This window comes from Mastigoproctus giganteus, chromosome 6 (assembly GCF_048544385.1).
Source record: "Mastigoproctus giganteus isolate SK-2022 chromosome 6, ASM4854438v1, whole genome shotgun sequence".
NCBI lineage: Eukaryota > Metazoa > Arthropoda > Arachnida > Uropygi > Thelyphonidae > Mastigoproctus > Mastigoproctus giganteus.
In genome coordinates this window covers 43786305-43803803 of record NC_143580.1, presented here as the reverse complement: position 1 = coordinate 43803803, position 17499 = coordinate 43786305, and the positions used below count along the sequence as shown (strand labels likewise).

The 17499-nt window shown below is 33.3% G+C and overlaps 1 protein-coding gene across 1 annotated transcript in view; it reads right to left on the bottom strand.

Moving 5' to 3' along the window:
- Positions 1 to 17499, bottom strand: part of MED14 (mediator complex subunit 14) — a 306818-nt gene that overhangs the window by 205258 nt on the left and 84061 nt on the right. The window contains exons 8-9 of the mRNA XM_090375928.1: positions 13885 to 13972; positions 3615 to 3722 (exon numbers count right to left, since the gene is read on the bottom strand). Of these exons, the coding sequence (XP_090232054.1) occupies positions 3615 to 3722; positions 13885 to 13972 (196 nt within the window). The remainder of the gene's footprint in view (positions 1 to 3614; positions 3723 to 13884; positions 13973 to 17499) is intronic.

The window sequence follows — 17499 nt, the reverse complement described above, 5'->3', positions numbered from 1 at the left end:
GGTGCAGGAAGCCTGAGGCTTATGCTGCACCAGCCAAAAAAAAAATTCCCAAGTTACCCTAAGCGAGAGAGAGAGAGAGGGGGGGGGAGTAGAAGGGAATCACCAAGAAAGAAGAATGATGATATCCACAGCTGTGGAATACCAAATTCTGCAGCAATATCTGTCTTCTTGAACACTTAAACAACTTTTTCTATCACTTTTAATTTGTTGCTAATGCTCAAGCATTTCCTTTTCAGATGATGCTGATGTGGTAGTAATGGCATATCAACCATGGGACTGAATACAAGATTCAATTTACACAGGGGACTAACAACCTTGAAGAACACTCCAGCAGCTCACTCATACAGTAGCTACCACTAAACAGCTGATGTCAACAGAGAAAACTTGGCAACTGCTCATGTTGATTGGTAGCTGTCAATCAAACTGCATTATGTTTTTTTCAACATTGGCACAATGAGCAAAACAATCTGTAGGAGTGTTTTCTCTGCTAAGGTTAATAGTATAGCAGTGATAATTCACAGCCATCTACACAGAAGATTCTTAATTAATAAACTTCCATTGGCTTTTCTAATGTATACTGCAATGATAAAATCAAACCCATTAAGATTAATCACTTGTGAGGATGCTATGATGTTATGTTTTCCAAGTATAAGGGTGTTCTGAATAATAAAAGGTTGAGAAACAATAACTGAAAGTGAACTATATCTTCATTAGGATAAATCAGCATTTTGAAGGCCATATTTTAGATGCTGAGTTTTATTGTGACTCGTGCCAACAAAGCACAATATCCAATGGAGTAGCATGCACTTTTTTTTTTTTTTTTTTTACTTAACATACTGTTGCATGATAATAAAATATTAAACAAGGCTCTGGCCAGAAACTTTGTTAAAAACATATCCTTTCATTACATGGAGGTAGAATTACAAGTAAATTACTTCAAAACTGCAGAAAATTTTATTATAAAGAGAATTTCATCAGAGAGAAGTTCAATCAAGAGGAAGTCCATTGTGTGTGTTCATATGTATATATATAAACACACACACACAGTGGTGAGAATGAGTTGCAATTAAACAACTGGCATTACTTTATAATTTACTGGCAAAAAAAAAAAAAAAAAAAAAGCTTGAAACCTTCACTGAAGGTCTAGTAGGGCCACCTTTTATACAAATTACAGCTTGTACATGTTGTGACATAGATTCCACGTGTCTGAGGGAATTTAAATCCAAATTTGATTATTCTTCCATCAGGATATTTGTTAGCTGTTGTACTGTGGTAGGCAGAGAACTGTAAAGCCAAAATGCCCTTTTTGACAAATTACACATTCCCAATTTGATTCAGATCAGCAGAATAAGGCAGGCAGGGTAGATGTTAGAAATCTTGAGAATATTCCTCAAAAAATTTTTGCATGGTGGATAGTTGTGTTGTCAATTTGAAAGAATCCATCATGATCTGGATGAAAATGAAGCACTGCAGGGTGAAGTTGGTCCAATACAACATAAAAACACTCATATTCATTGAAGTAAACAGCTTTCTAACAATGAATAGACCCAGTCTGTACCAACAGAACATACTCCATACCATGATATCATCTGCAGCTGCTTGAGGTGGTAGACATAAGACAGTCTGGATGCATGGTTTCATGAGGTTCACATCATACTTTCATCTTACCATTGATGCAAAAAAAAGTGTAAATTCAGACTTAGACCAAATGATCTTTTTCTTTAATGAAAAAGATCACTTCTTTAATGAATCTTTTTCTTCAATGCTAAAACTAGGCTGTTCCACAGACTAGTCTTAGTAGTACTCCAGCCAAATCTTTCAATTTAAAAAAAAAAAAAAAAACAGCTTTCGCACAGGCGCATGACTACCAAATCCCAGATTCTCCAACTCCAGCTGCATGATGCAGTTGGAATAGATCTTTATTTGCCTAAACTAAATTTTTCAGTCATTTTCTGCACACTGGGCCTTCTATTCTGATGTGCAATTCACTTTAAATTCTAGTGGCCTTGTTCTTGGAGTAATGACTTCCTGCTGCATTTCTTCTTCTTAAAAGCTGCATTCTCCTTTATCTTCCACTCACTGTATACTTTGAGATGGTTGCTTTCCATACACACAAGTGATCTCCCTGTTTTCTGAATTTTGGTTCTTGCTAAACATGCTCGAACAAAAAAACCTGAAAATCAGAAAGATTACGTCGTCTTCTCTCTCATAACCAGATTGACTAAGTCCCAGAAAAGTGTACAGTATTTACCTGATACCAAGGAACTTGCGACCATACTATGTGATGTGACAAACTGCATTTCATACTGTACATTTAATTATGTGCTGACACTAACTGCAAAAAACTTCTTTTTGTTGGCAGCAAGTGTATATGATGCAGCATGGCCTATGCCATGTTCCAATAGCTCAAAGTTCTCTCATCTATTCAAAGTGCATTATCCACTACTCCAAAAAGCTTTCAAGGAATATGGCACAGGATTTGACCTTATCTTCAGCTCATTACTAAGAATAGTTTTTAGTAATTTGATTGTATGCAAATCTGTAAATGAAATATTCTTTTATCTCCTTACTTTTATTTTTTATCTTATTCATGTATTTCTACATTTCTGAAGTATATAAAGTCCATTTCTTAATACACATGTTGTGAAACCTTAATATCCTGTTGAGTGGTATTAAGTACAGCTGTATATGACATCAGCAACACCTTTATAGATATCTTTTGGACCGGCCAATGGAACTTTTACTGCATTGACAATTAATTTTATATAATGATTACTTTGTTATATATATTGTTGAAGGTTTCAATAGTGCCATATTTAGTTTTTCACTGATGAACTACAAAATTTTATCTTGTTCTTGATCTTTAGTATTGTTCCTGATCTTTACTGTTTTTCTCTTGTTTTTTCCCTTTGGCAACCGTTTGCAAGTGCATTTGTTGTAGTATCTAGTTAAATTTCAAGATATATCCCATCAAACATACTAATGGCATTCTTGGGTAAGTTGGGGGAATTTTTTTTTTTTTTTTTTTTAAAGCAAAATTTTTTGACTTATTAAACAATGAATTTTAACACTATACATCAGAAACAAATTCCACTGCAACACAGATGAAGAAATATTTCACAGATTAAGTCAGTCAGAATTTCTTAATTATTTGTGAATTCTTTTTCTTCAGAAGAATAAGTGATGAAAGCTAATGATAGAAAAACCCTGTAATATACATTTTAAACACAAAAAGGAAACAAAATTTACGAAAAGAAATTTTTTTAACATTATAATGTAATGTCTTATAAATTTCCCACTTGTTATTTTTATAACAATCCATTAAATGAAGTTCAGTTCAATGTAATGGATTTTTACTGTTAATAACATCTGAAACAAAACTTTCAAAAAATAAGTTTAACATTAGCATGAAACTAAAAATTTCTTAGATTCTTCTTTTAAAAAAACAAGTTTAACATCAGTGTGAAACTTAAATTAGATTAATAGATTTTAATTATTGCTTGCAATTAAAAGAGCCTCTGGTATTTATATTTATTAGCAACATAACTTTTTTTTTTAAATACTATTTTCTGTTATGTAGTACTTCTAAAAAATGTTTTGGAATATAAGGATACGTAAACAATTGTAGAGATCATGGAGAGGGCGAGGATTGTCAATCAGTCTTGACTGGATCAACTGATGAATATATTGTACTTGTAAAGTGTGAACAAGAGCTTTGCCATCTAAGCACAACAGAAGAATAAAAAATGATTTTAGGTTTCAGAAAACAACTGAAATTGAACAATATTATTAATTTTTATGAATATAATATTTCAGTTATTCAATATTCTATCTAAATTCTATTCTCTCAAAAGTTTTCAGATGCCTCTCTGATACATGTCTGACCAGCTGTGTGCAGAGTAAAAGCAGCTATAAAAGTGTCAGAAGTGCACACACAAATATCAATAGTATCTGAGATTTACAGACATAACCTAACACACTGTGATCTGGAGGAAACAACAGAATGGTAGTTTGTATGCTACAGAGCAGTCATGGGTTTTTGGACTATGCTATTCAGTTAAGTGAGGACAGGAAGAGAAGAAAACTTGATTTGTCTAACTTCCATATCTTTTCAAAATCTGTAGGTGGTCTGGCATTTAATGAATTCTCATCATGCAGTTTATTATTCATTATTAGGATTGTTACATTATCTAACTACAGACTCACTAAACCCACTCTCTCTTTTTCCATAAATAGAAATTGAAATGAATTAATGCTTGGAAAGAAATAACACTTTCTAAATTTAATTGTTAAGCAAATTAAGTTAATATAATGTTTTATTTAGCTTTAAAAAACAGGCACACTTCAACTGGAATAGATTTCAGATTAAGATCAGTTTTGTAAACAAAATTACATTTCATGAGTTAAAATTCTTCCATCTATATTTTTTTTATGATCAATTGACCCAACAAATAGTGAGGTGAGTTACTTAAAAAGAAGGCTTTGCTATGTTTAATATTAGATTAGAAAGGTTGGTTGGTTATTAGGATTTTTATGGTGCATCAGCATCTAAGGCTATAGTGCACCAAAGATTAGAAAGACACAGTAACTAGCTGCCATTGGGCTATAATTAATGTCAAGACACAGGAGAGGATATAAACAACCTCTGCATTCAAATTGAACAGTTCTAATGGTTAATAACTTCCATAAAAGGAAAAAATTAATCAAGTTTATGCAACTTTAAACAAACATTTTTTTTCAGTTGTCCTCATACATTTGGCAATTTTCCATTTGGTGCTACTTTCAGACGTTCCAAAGCAACAAGTAACATCAAATTGGTTACTGACTCACATAGTAAGAGCACTTTATGCTTAGTTTTGAAGGTTGCTGAAAGCAATAATGAAAAATAAATAAATAAAATAAAAAGAAAAAAAAAAAAAGAAATGTCACTCTCTTTTCCTGGATTATAAGCATTAAAGAGCAAAAAATATCCCAAAACATGGATAAACTCTCTTTAGAAGGTACATATGATTATACATAATAAACAACATAGCGCTTGTTTTTATGTACAACTCATATACACTGAACTGTATGACCTTTATGGTGGAAAAAAAAAAAAAGAAACTTAGCAATCTTGTTGTCATGTGTGAGAATACGGAATTCCTCCACAGCACAAAATTGTTATCTTTCTCATTTTGACTAAATTAAGACATTAATCATATATTCATTGTCTAAAACAACAAAACTAGAATATTATTAATATTGTAAATAAGAATTTCATAAGTTCTGTAAAGTGTTAATAAGAGTGTCTGACTAAAAATTTCTCTGTATTAATTAATACTGACATCTTCTGAACTTATATGGATACTTCAAACTCATTAAATCCAGGTGTACTTAAATCCCATGGCCTTCAAATTACAAGAGAATAGAATGATATTCTATTCTTCTTTCATTATTATTTGCACTTCCATGGTACAGTTTGTACATGAAAGTGCAAATAATAATCTGATCTGGAAAAAAAATTTATTTTATATGTATTTGCACATAAAATAATGCACACCCACAAATATAAATACATAAACAATTGTATTTTCTATAACTAAATACTGTGTAATACTTAATAAAAATTCAGGGCAAAGTGTCAGGCTATGGGAAAATTTACAGACATAAGTTAGTGCAACTGTCAGTTGTTATACCATCAGGATACCTAGCCAAAAACTGATGAAGGGTCAAATAGCCCTGTAATGGCCTGGGTGGTGGTATCCACTGAGAATAAGTAACAACAGTCTTTTCTATTGTAAAAGCATTACTTATTTGAAGTATAACCAAACATGAAACTCGTTGTGAAGGCATTCACAATATGAGATGTAACGAGGCGATACCAATATAATAACTTTGGTTAATTTACTTTGTATAGACATGGTGCATTTGCATTAATTTATATATCTGTAAATTTTCTCACAGTTTGAGGTATTGCCCTGAATTTTTATTAAGTATTAAAATACTAAACACCATTTGGCATTTCTCATACTGTGTATTTAATTTCACAATTGGGTTGTCAGCTGTTATATCATAAGGGTGCCTACCCACCCGACTCACCCACCGATGAAGGGCCAAATAGTCCTGAAATGGCTGTTTGGGGTGGTGGTATCCACTGAGAATAACTAACAATAGTCTTCTCTATTGGGGAAGCATTACTTATTCAAAGTATAACTGAACAGACATCTCATATTGTGAATGCTGAAGGCATTCACAATATGAGATGTAATAAAATGATACCACTATAATAACTTTAGTTAATATACTGAGTATAGAGACATGAGGCATTTGCACTAACTTATATGTCCAAATGAGCGTGCGTGCATGTGTGTGTGTGGGTTTTTTTTTTTTTTTTTTTCATGTTCTTTCTCTTTCAAACAAGTACTTCATTTTGAGTGTAACAAAAATTTATTTAAAAGATAAAGCAGTTCTGTTTGTAATATTTTTTGTTTAAGTCATGTGCAACTGATTGGTTAAGTGAGATGTTGCAAATCTTTATGAATATTGATATGGCTTAAATTTGTTATTATAGTTCAATTAATGAAGACTAACATGAATATTTCATTTACTTTTTATGAAAAAAAAAAAAATAAATAAATAAAGAGGTCCCAGTAATAAAAATATCAAAATTATTATTTCAATGTGTTTTCAACAGTTTCCACTAATATGGAAACATTAGTTTTGTGTTGTTAATTAAAAAGGCAAATATCTGTATGAAACACTCTTATTCAATTAAAATAATTTAAAATAAATAGTGGATTCCGGTTATTTGGGCCACCGGTTAATCGGGGCAGCCGTTTATTTGGGAAAAATCTTAAAAACCAGAACCCAATCGAGAAAATAGCCAAGGTTTACTTCCCTTAATTGCGACAAAATGCCGTTTAATCAGGGCAGGAGACCACAGCACTGGAGATTACCCTACGATTGTCTCCGACCGTACCACGTAGTTCGGTCGGATTTCTGGAGGTCACAACCATAAAAACAATTAGCAGTGATCTGTTTATTGGGCTTTTCTGTTAGTGCAATCTATCATAAACGGATAGTAAACTCGATCTTATTGAATTTGCGATAATACTGACAGCTGGAATTCTGTGGGTTATTATGGTAAAATGTGTTTACACTTCCATGGAATCTCCAATCATATAAAAAAAAATAATTTTCAGAATCTTCTCTTCATTCCTATTTTTAAAGCTTTGTAACTCGTTACTCCGTTCCCACTTGCGCGTATTGTGTTACTTGCAATGTGTGTGTGCCGTGTTCTTTGTTATTGATTGCTTATCTTTTTACTGTTTTAAATTTTAACCCCCACCCACAAATGTCAGTGAACAGAAATGTCAACTAGTTTAGATAGTATGTACATATTACCGTACGTATTAATTATTCCGATTATCATGTATATTCTTCCGAATTTCATGTATCATTTATTTTTTTAATTGGTAAGGTAATAAAGGGTAAATTTGTGCTTTTTAATTTATCTTTACTTTTACAGCCTGTGGATAATATTTCTCCTATTTTCGCTCATTAGAATCGCTGTTTAATAGAATTAAAATTCAATTCACAAACGTGATCACAATGACAGGCGCCTACTACGCATCGTATAGTGAACGGTACTTTACTATGGCAAGTCCATCGTAATGAGATTTGATTGTAGAGTGAACTAATTGTAAAGGGGGGGTACATTGTATTTTTTAACTATTTACGTGAAACTTCGGATAATTGGGGCAGCCGCTTAATCGGGCCAAAATGCACCAGTCCCGATGTGTCCCAATCAACCGGAATCGACTGTATATGACACAAGTGACCAATGCTCTTTTAAACATTTGTACTTTTGTACCCAATTCTGATAAACTGGTAGATGCAATGAAGGAACTTCACTACAGCAAAGGATATAAAATTGAATACTTAAATTTTTTTAAACTGAAATACTTAAATGTTTTTTTTCTGGATATAATTTTTATTAATAAAATGAAACCTTTAAAAACATGTTTAATTGTGATATTTATTAAAATTCAGAGGAAAAGAATATACTGGTATGAAAAAGAGAATTAAGTTAATTATAATTATTTTTTTATGTTGAATACAAATCAATTTGAATTAAAAACAAATTTTGTGATGTTAAAAATTTGTTCCATAGAAATTCTCACTGTTAATTTTAGATATGTGAAGGCTCTTATGTGCACAAACTTTGTTATAATTTCTGAACTTGCTGAAAATTCCCTCCATGGAAGATGCATGGTTCTTGCATACTGGACCTGACACTACTCACCAAGTGAATTCACTGTTCATAACTCGCAATATCACAAATAATTGGAAAGGACAACCTATCCAAATTCTTGTGGAATCAGATCTAGTTATATAAGATAATGCAAAGGGCCAATAGAGAAGCTATTAGAACAGGAACAGCAATATTGTTTGGAGTTCATAAACTCCAGAAACAATGCTAAAAAATCAAACACTTTATATCAGCAATTTTGCATTTCAGAAGTACAAGGTAGTAACACAGGATAAACAATTACATTTTCAGTAATCTAGATCAAGAATTCTCTCAACGGGGGTGATATTGCTCCCAAGGGGGCAAAAATTGTTTTTTTTGGGGAGGGGGGCAAGAAACCATGAGTATTAGGATGGTTTTGTGGCCCTCAAGTTTAACCCTACCAGCAACATCTTATTCCTTAATATTTAATTTCTCTCATTAGGTTTTCTTTTCCCCTGAGACATACAGGTACAGTATATTATATTAGGAGTGAGTGAGAAATTTTGATAAAAGGAAGATAATGGGTGTGATTTAATTCAACCACCTTTGCTTTTCATACGCATTAATTGCCTAAATGCTTTCAGAGGTAATGTCTCTGCAATTATTTGCCATTTGCACCTTTCCTACAGCTGCTACCTTGGTGGCGGCATGGTGGGTGTGGTTTATTTACTTATTCTTTTGTTTCATTGGTCAATATATGAGGCATGGATGGGATGAGGAAATGTTTCAGTCCATTGTTTCTACTTTCTAAGCAACAATTAGTATTGATTTATTGTTTCCTTGTGGAAATTGTTTATTTTTGATTCACAGTGCTTTTGTGAATGACATAGGCTATGCAAGTTAAAAATAAAAATAGTTTATATTTTATTATTTAATTCTTTGTAGTTATTCAACCCATCATCAATCATGTCAAGGGCTGGAAAGAAAAAGTGTTGACAGTATCTGGATGAATATCTAGCTTATCATTTTATTGAATGACCATTCAACTCAAGACAGCCTGTGTCTTATGTGCAATAGTTTTTTTTTTTCAAATGAGGCTATGAAACCATCAAGACTTTTAGATCACTTAAAAAGGAAACATCCTGATTAAGTTGGTAAACATATCAAATATTTTAAAAATTTAAAACAGAATTTTGAGCAACATAACACTGTTACTTTTTTTTTTTTTTCGGCTGATGCTATAATCGCCTGAGAGGGCATAAATTCAAATTGAAGAAAGACGGTTGTAGGGTAGATGTGCGGAAGTTTGCCTCTAGCCAGAGGGTGGTTGATTGCTGGAACAAACTTCCATCTGTCGTTGTAGATGTTGATAGCTTAAATAGATTCAAGGTAGAATTTGACAAACATTTGGAGTAAGTGGATGGGTGAAATAAGGGTTGTATTTTTTTTGGCTGATGCTATATAAGCTTGCTTTCTTGCATCATGTGCCTTTGCTAATGCTTCCTTGTTTAAGAAGAACACGCAAAGAAATGATGATGGAATGATCATGTCTTATAAAATTGCAGAAATCATTGCAAAAACTAAGTGCTCATACAGTTGCTGAGACTATTATACAATCTGCATTAGAGACTGTAATTTCAACAGTGATGCATTAAAATCCTTCCAGTATTTTAAAAGCATTGCCATTGAGCAACGATTCAATTCAAAGACTAATTGATGAGATGTCAGTTAACGCTGAACAACAGCGGCTAACTGACAAATTAAAAACAAGAGAATTTTTATTCAGATTTATGAATCCACAGTTACTGACAATAAGGCCCTTCTAATGACATAAGTTTGTTATTTTAATGACTGTAAATTGCAAGAAGAGATGTTTGTAAAATCTATAGAAACTGACTGTACTGGAGCATCCATTTTTGCTGCTGTAAAAACATGGTTTGATGAAAAACAAGTACCATTGGAAAATTTGGTATCCTGTTCCACTGATGGTGCTACCTCCATGGTTGCAAGACAAAGGTTTTATAGCCTACCTAAAGGAAGTATGTCCCGAAGTTCTTGCAATACACTGCACTGTGCACTGACATCAATCTGGTTGCAAAAAATTAGTCCAGTTCTTTATCAATCTCTCAATATAGTTATTAAAACCATCAATAAAATAAAGTCACATAGCAAATATGATTGCCTTTTCAGAAAATTCTGTGTTGATAATGAAGAATAGTATGCGAGGCTTCTTTTACATACAGAAGTCAGATGGCTTTCTAAAGGAAACTATCTAACAAATTTATAAACCTTTTTGATATGATAATTAGAAAGCGAAGGAGACACAGATTTAGACAAAAGAGATCAGAAAACACAAAAACAACATATACTATATGGTTTGGATCTTTTGAAAACTTAATGAAATATCACTTCAACTTCAAGGGAAATTAATTACAGTGATAGACTGCAAACGAGTATTAAAAGCTTTCACTGAAAAACTGGAAATATTTGAAAGCAATTTAATGAGAAAACAATTTCATGGTATGCAAGAGTTAGCTGAAATCAATGAATCTCTCACTGAGAATGATCTTAAGAATTATTCAGATCATTTGTGTTCTTTAAAGGGTGAAATGAAAAACAGATTTTCAGATTTATTTTCTTTTGAAGTGAAACCATGAATGTTACATCCAATTAGATGTGATTTTGGATCTGCTAGTGAAGAAATTCAAGAACTCACTGAATTAAAATGTAACAAAAAATGCAAACATAAATTCAAAAAAGGTGGAATGGTCGAGTTGTGAGGATCAAAAACAACTAAACTTCTTTATCCAACAATGTTGTCTGAAATAGCCAAAGTACTTCTTTGTTTTCCATCTTATATGGTTGAAAGTGGTTTTAGTACAGTAAATAAAATAGCTAGATCGTAGATATAGCTTAGCTTAATTTTCTTAAAATTAAGCTAAGCTATATCTACGATCTAGTCATTACATCACAGCACATAAGGACTCCTTAAAATATCATCAGTAAATAAAATATTAACAAAGAAAAGAAACAGAATTCATATATGTTCAAGAGCAGACATTAGAATTAAACTTACTAACATCATACCGAACATTGAACTTTTAGCTAAGAAGCATCAGGCTCATGGATCCCATTGAATAAAAAGAGTAAGTATAAAGTATTTTCTTCTTTAAAATTTCAAGGGGGGCAATTAGGAAAAAGAAAAAAACTGTCGAAAAAAGCTCTTTTGGGGGGCGATAACTAAAAAAAGGTTGAGAAACACTGATCTAGATTGACTTCTGGATCAAACACATCACCACATTTAAGCCCAGTCAACTTCCCCCACATTTCTCGAATTCTCAATTCTGTGTCAGCCTTAATTAAGATTATAACTTTACCAGAGAACTTGAAGGCATTCAAGTTTATTCTCCCAGCAAACATTAATGATATGATACTGTATTTGCTATATTTATTTAAAGTAAATGCCTCCCTACTGTTTCACCCATGTAAGATGATTTCTCTGATCCATTTCTTAGTAAGGATAGCTGTTCATTGCAATGGTTACCCTCAGCAGGTGTGTTACTGCATACTGTGTGTATAGCATTAAGAAAAACAAAAAAGAGCCATCTATATGGATGGCTGTTTTATATTTTTTTCCTTTCAAAGCCAAAGTAAAATCTGTACATGGCCAATATAAGATGTATACTGTAGATATTTTGATAAAGAGGATATACAGTACATATGAGAGTTAATTTGATATCAAATTACTCAAAATTTATTATTATTTTTTTTTTTAAGTTGCTACCATTCCCTGATTAACAATATAGGGTTTTATATGCATTTCAATATGCATAATTTTAAATACATTTACAGTGAAATTTGAAGTGGAGAACCCTGCAACTTGTGAATAGCTTCTCTAACTGAAAAAGAGTACTGAAACATCTATAGTCAAATATCATTATAATGAAATTGAATTGGGCTATAACAAAAATTTCCTACTGTTCAGTATGCAATATTGTTACTGACTTAGTGTATACATCAACTTTATAAGTTTTACATTTCTATCCTGCTTCCCCATGAACTGTGTATGGAATCACAAGAAATTCACATACTTCTAACATTATGGACACATGTACATATAATCCATTTCATCAAAACTACTGAAGCCACAATACAATGCTTGCTAACAATACAAAATGTACGACTGTCCCAGTGTAGATATTGTACATCTTTTAAATCACTACATGTACATGCTCAATATGAGAGAGAGAGAGAGAGAGAGAGAGAGAGAGAGAGAGAGAGAGAGAGAGAGAGAGAGAGAGAGAGAGAGAGAGAGAGAGAGCGCACTGTGAATGTGCTTCAGAAAAAGTATTTTTGAATGCACAGATTTAAAAAAAAATTTACTATTCTTAATAAATTCACATTGAAGTATGACAAATCTTTTCAAATTCTTGCACGTACAAAAAGTATGTGCAAGAGCAAGAAAGTATGTGAGTTTTGTTTTTGCTGCCAAAATACGTCGTTTCGTGACAGCAATTTTTATTGTTATGAAACTATGTATATGAGCTGTATTTTAAAACAAAAATTATGTTGTTTATTATGTACATGCTTGTTTTAAGAGATAGAGAGGGGGGAGGGAGAATATTTTTTATACAGAATATCACCATATAATCTTACATACCTTTTCTGTAGGAAGATCTCAAAATATTCTTGTGAACATGTCTTCTCAACACAAAATGTAAGCCTTATTAACTCATCAACAAGCTAACCAATAAAGCTATACACTGTCATCACATGGTGTACTTTGTCAAAAACCAATTTACCTATGTACTACAGAATGGTCATTTTCTCTGATTAACGTACCGTACATTGAAGCCCTCTGTCCCTGAAATGAAACACACTACAGAAATGAAATCCACATAATATTCTTGTAACAGAACACAATCCACCACTCTGCTGATCACAACTCAACTGCCCTTCGGAATAGATGAGATCTGGGCAACAGAAACACTGATACACTGAAACATATGGGAAGATGTTATAATACCCCAAATGATCAGCATAGAGACTACTCTGTAGTCTCTATGCTGATGTGTAGCATGATAGCACATTTCACATTAACTGTGCATAATTACATGAATCACATCTTGTCAGGCCAATGGACTGGCAAGATGGTTAACTAATGGTCATTAGTTCACTGGTATTTCTGTCACCACTAAGTTTGCTATCACACAGTTCTGACTTCATCACACCTAATACACCTTGTGGGAATTCATTAAGAGAATGAATTTCTGCACACTAGTATAACACCAATGATAATTTACAAGTTGCTGTGGAAGAAGCTTTCATGTTTTACCCCAAGGTGTTGCAAAGGACCTGGTGAACATTCAACCAATGTTTGGAACACACAGTGGTAATCACACAGATAGTAGCTTCATGGTTAAGGAGTACAGTAACTTTTCAGCTCTCCATGACAAGCATTTAATAAATATAAATTACCTAATAGTCAAAAACCAAAAGTGTTTAAATGTAAGATATGTAATAAAATGATTTTCAGTAATAAATCAAAGGGATGTATTTTGTTTTGAAATTTAACCTTATATAACAAAATAAAACATAAAACTACTGTACAAATTCCATTATATGTATTCTGAAACTGTACAAACTATTATTATTATTATGCAGTTACATACCTCCAGTCTCTTTGTCTTCTACCAGAATGTCTATATCTAATAACCTCCAAGAAATGTGTGATCCATCTCCCATTAATGTAAGAGAAACCTGTGTTTTATTAAAAATGCACATTCAAGTCAAGAAACTTTGTGCCTATATCAAGCATAAAAATATGAAATCTAATATTAAACAGATAACTGTGCTTCTAACAATGTTTGAAACAAAAAAGAAGAGCTCCTGAAATTAAGCATCTGACAGCAATCACAATGTATTATAGACTTATTACAAAAAATATGCAATTACTAAAATACCTGCTAAAGATTCCTAGTTAAAATGTTCTTTAAACCAATCAGTGACCATACACAGGTGATTTTCACCCTGCCCCTACAAAAACAGTTTACTGGGAAAGGGAAAGGGGAAAAAAATCCCAGGATTGCTGTAACCCTGAGCATCCTTCGGGGGTCATTCTGAAAGATAAGCCAGCAGCATTAAATTCTATTTAAAATCAGCGACTTTAAACTGTGCAGCTAAGTCCAGTGCTTGATATCATTAAAAAACACAAAAAAAAACTTACTTTACTCTTTAATGGTATGGCCAATCATAATTAGAATTTTTTTTAAGCACCCTTCAGACAAAGTCCATTCACTAGTTCTGTAATCATCCTATCTATGGGATAGGAAGTAGACTGCAAAATACACATGACCAAAATTGGTCATGGATTGAGTAAGCTCAATGCTGATGGCATCTTTCCTCTTGCTCAGAATACACACAAGGGGACATAAATTCAAACTGAGGAAGGATGGCTGCAGGATAGATGTGCTGAAATTGGCTTTCAGCCAGTGAGGAGTTGATTGTTAGAATAAACTTCCATATGATGTTGTAGAAGCAGGTGGTTTGAATAAATTCAAGGAAGAATTAGACAAGCTACTGAAAGGGATGGACAAGTGATATGAGTTTTTTTTTTTTTTTTTTTTTGGGCTGATGCTATACATACATATTTTATTGTATCGGTTGCCATTTCTAATACTAAAGTTCTTCAAGAGGAAGATCGGACATCACTGTTTATGATATTTGACTAAAATAAAAATGTTATTTATTTACTTTTTAGCTTGTTTTGTTTCAAGTTTTCATCTTGTATAAAAGCTTACAGTTGTGAATACAGCAGTCATCTAAAACCTTTAACCCAATACAACCCAACAATTAGCCTTCTCTGTACACATGCACTTACATTGTACACAATGGCAGAATATTTCTTCCCTTTTTCATGCTCTAATTTCCTTAATATATGATTTTTTTAAAAACAATACTGTGAAAGAAAACTAATGTTATGAAATAAGACATCTTAAAACAAAAAATCCAATATAATAAGAGAAAACTTAACTGAACATTTTTGATACTTTTTAATAGGTTTTCACTTATATAAAAATTTTATAAGGACAAATACAGAGTAAAAGATAAAACCAGAAAAGCCTTTAAAAATGTTAAAAGGGTTTTAATTGTACACTTCTCATACAAGGCAAAGTCTAAAGAACTAAAAACAAAACCAGAAAGGTAACAGATGTTCCATTCTCTGCCATGCCGATTACAGAATTATTGAAGGGATATCCTAAAATATATGGTGCAAATTATGCGGAAGGTGTTTTTGCTATTTGTAGAATATTATGGAAAATTCGCTACAATAGGTGGCTCAAGGTCACCCATTTATCTCCATCTCCCACTGCATTAGCATGGAATGAGGGAAAAAAAAAAAGAGTGACTCTGAACACCTTTTGTTTTCCTTCTTATTATAGTTGCAGATAATGGCATTAACTAAAATGTAAGTTTTTTTTTTTTTGGTAGTTGATGACTTCTACGGCCATAATGCACCTCGTAAGGTTTTTGCAGTACTTTGATCCAAGCCCGAGGCGGGAATCGAACCCACGACCTTTGGGTTGTCAGGCAGGCACTTTACCCACCCCGCTAGCCCGGTCAGCGTTTTTCTTCTTAAGTGGATGTCTGTTTTCACCCATTGGGTTTGGCACAACAGGATTTGATTCTTGGTTGTTTCTAGTACCAGCTGCACCATTCTTTAAGCAGGAGACCATGCCTCAATGCCTTGTTTGGTTTCAGTTTTTATGGTGCATGGGCGACTAAGGCCATGATGCACCAAGTCCAATATTTAAATAAGACAAGTTAAATAAACAATATATCAATATGAAAAAATGGTTAAAAGGCAAGTAAATTTAAATAAAAATAAAATCTGATAAAAGAAATAGGCATGATGCTTATTAAAAAACATTTATATACATGTATAAAGATTTGTAGTTTTTAAAAAGTTAAAAATTGCAGACATATTGTCTTTGTCGGTTAAAATCTGACTAAGTGTATAAGGCTCATCAGATGGTTAAAAGTGCTAAAACATAAACGCTGTGCATTTAAAAATTTAGGACAGTCAATAATTACATGTTTTAATGTTAAAATGGTGTCACAATACTCACACATAAGACAGTCACCAGCCCTCAGCAGAAAAGCATGCATCAGATGACTGTGTCCTATGTGGAGCCAAGCTAGAACAACTTCCTCTTTACGGTCCCTGTGCAGACTAGATGGCCAATGTTCGATTACAGACTTAATTTTGTATAACTTATTTTCAGCCTGGCCATGCCAAGAGTGTTGCCATTGGGAAACCAGTTTCTTTTGTATTACTTGCCTGTAGTTTGTATAGTGGACTAACAGACAAGAGTTAGAACAGGTCACTGATTTAGCTGCAGAGCCTGCCAAATCATTTCCCATGATCCCAATGTGTCTGGAGATCCAGCAGAAGTGAATATCAAATTCCAATTCAGAAAGGAAATGTATCCTCTGCTGTACCCGGGACAGGACTGGATGAAGAATGCACCTCATTGATGACAAAGCCTGCAGTGAACTGAGAGAATCAGTATATATAATGCATTTTTGCCAGTTGTGTGTTTGTATGTGATCCAAGGCTAGTTCAAGCGCATGCAGCTCGGGCAATGAGAATGCTGCATTCGGCAGGGATCTGCTCAGATGTAGTAGCATCTGGGAAGATAGCTGCAGATCCAACAGATACCACTGACTTAAAACCACCTGTAAAGACTGGCAAGAAGTTAATGCTCAGATTGCTGTGTTGAGAAGAGCTGCAGGTAGACAGCAGATGGAGTACCATCCTTCCCCCAGTTGGTAAGAGAGAAGTTGCAGGTGGGAATTGGTTTGATTTTTTTTTTTTTTTTAGCATATTGCTCTGGGGATATGCGGTGGTCATTCCCTGACCTTTCCGCATCCTCTGTATTTGGTGGTCATGGACTCGAATCCCGGTCTAATCAAGAAGTGTGTGCTACGCACTGCTGCTCCTGCCCACCTGGCTACGGAGGTGCCGCAGGTGGGAATACAAGCATGCCAGGGTGGAAGGGATTGCCTAGGTAATGGGACAATATTGTTTACCGTGATGTCGAAATTTCTGAATAGACCTTGAATACAAATACTAAATGGGTGATTAGCTGTCTCACAAGTGTACAGATTTTGACTCTGACATTGGGTAAAACATGCATTAGTGCGTGTGCATTTAAAAGCTATAAGATTAGCTGTGGTGGTATAGCGTAGGAATATCCCTCCAGGTTTTGTTTTGCACCTTTTTT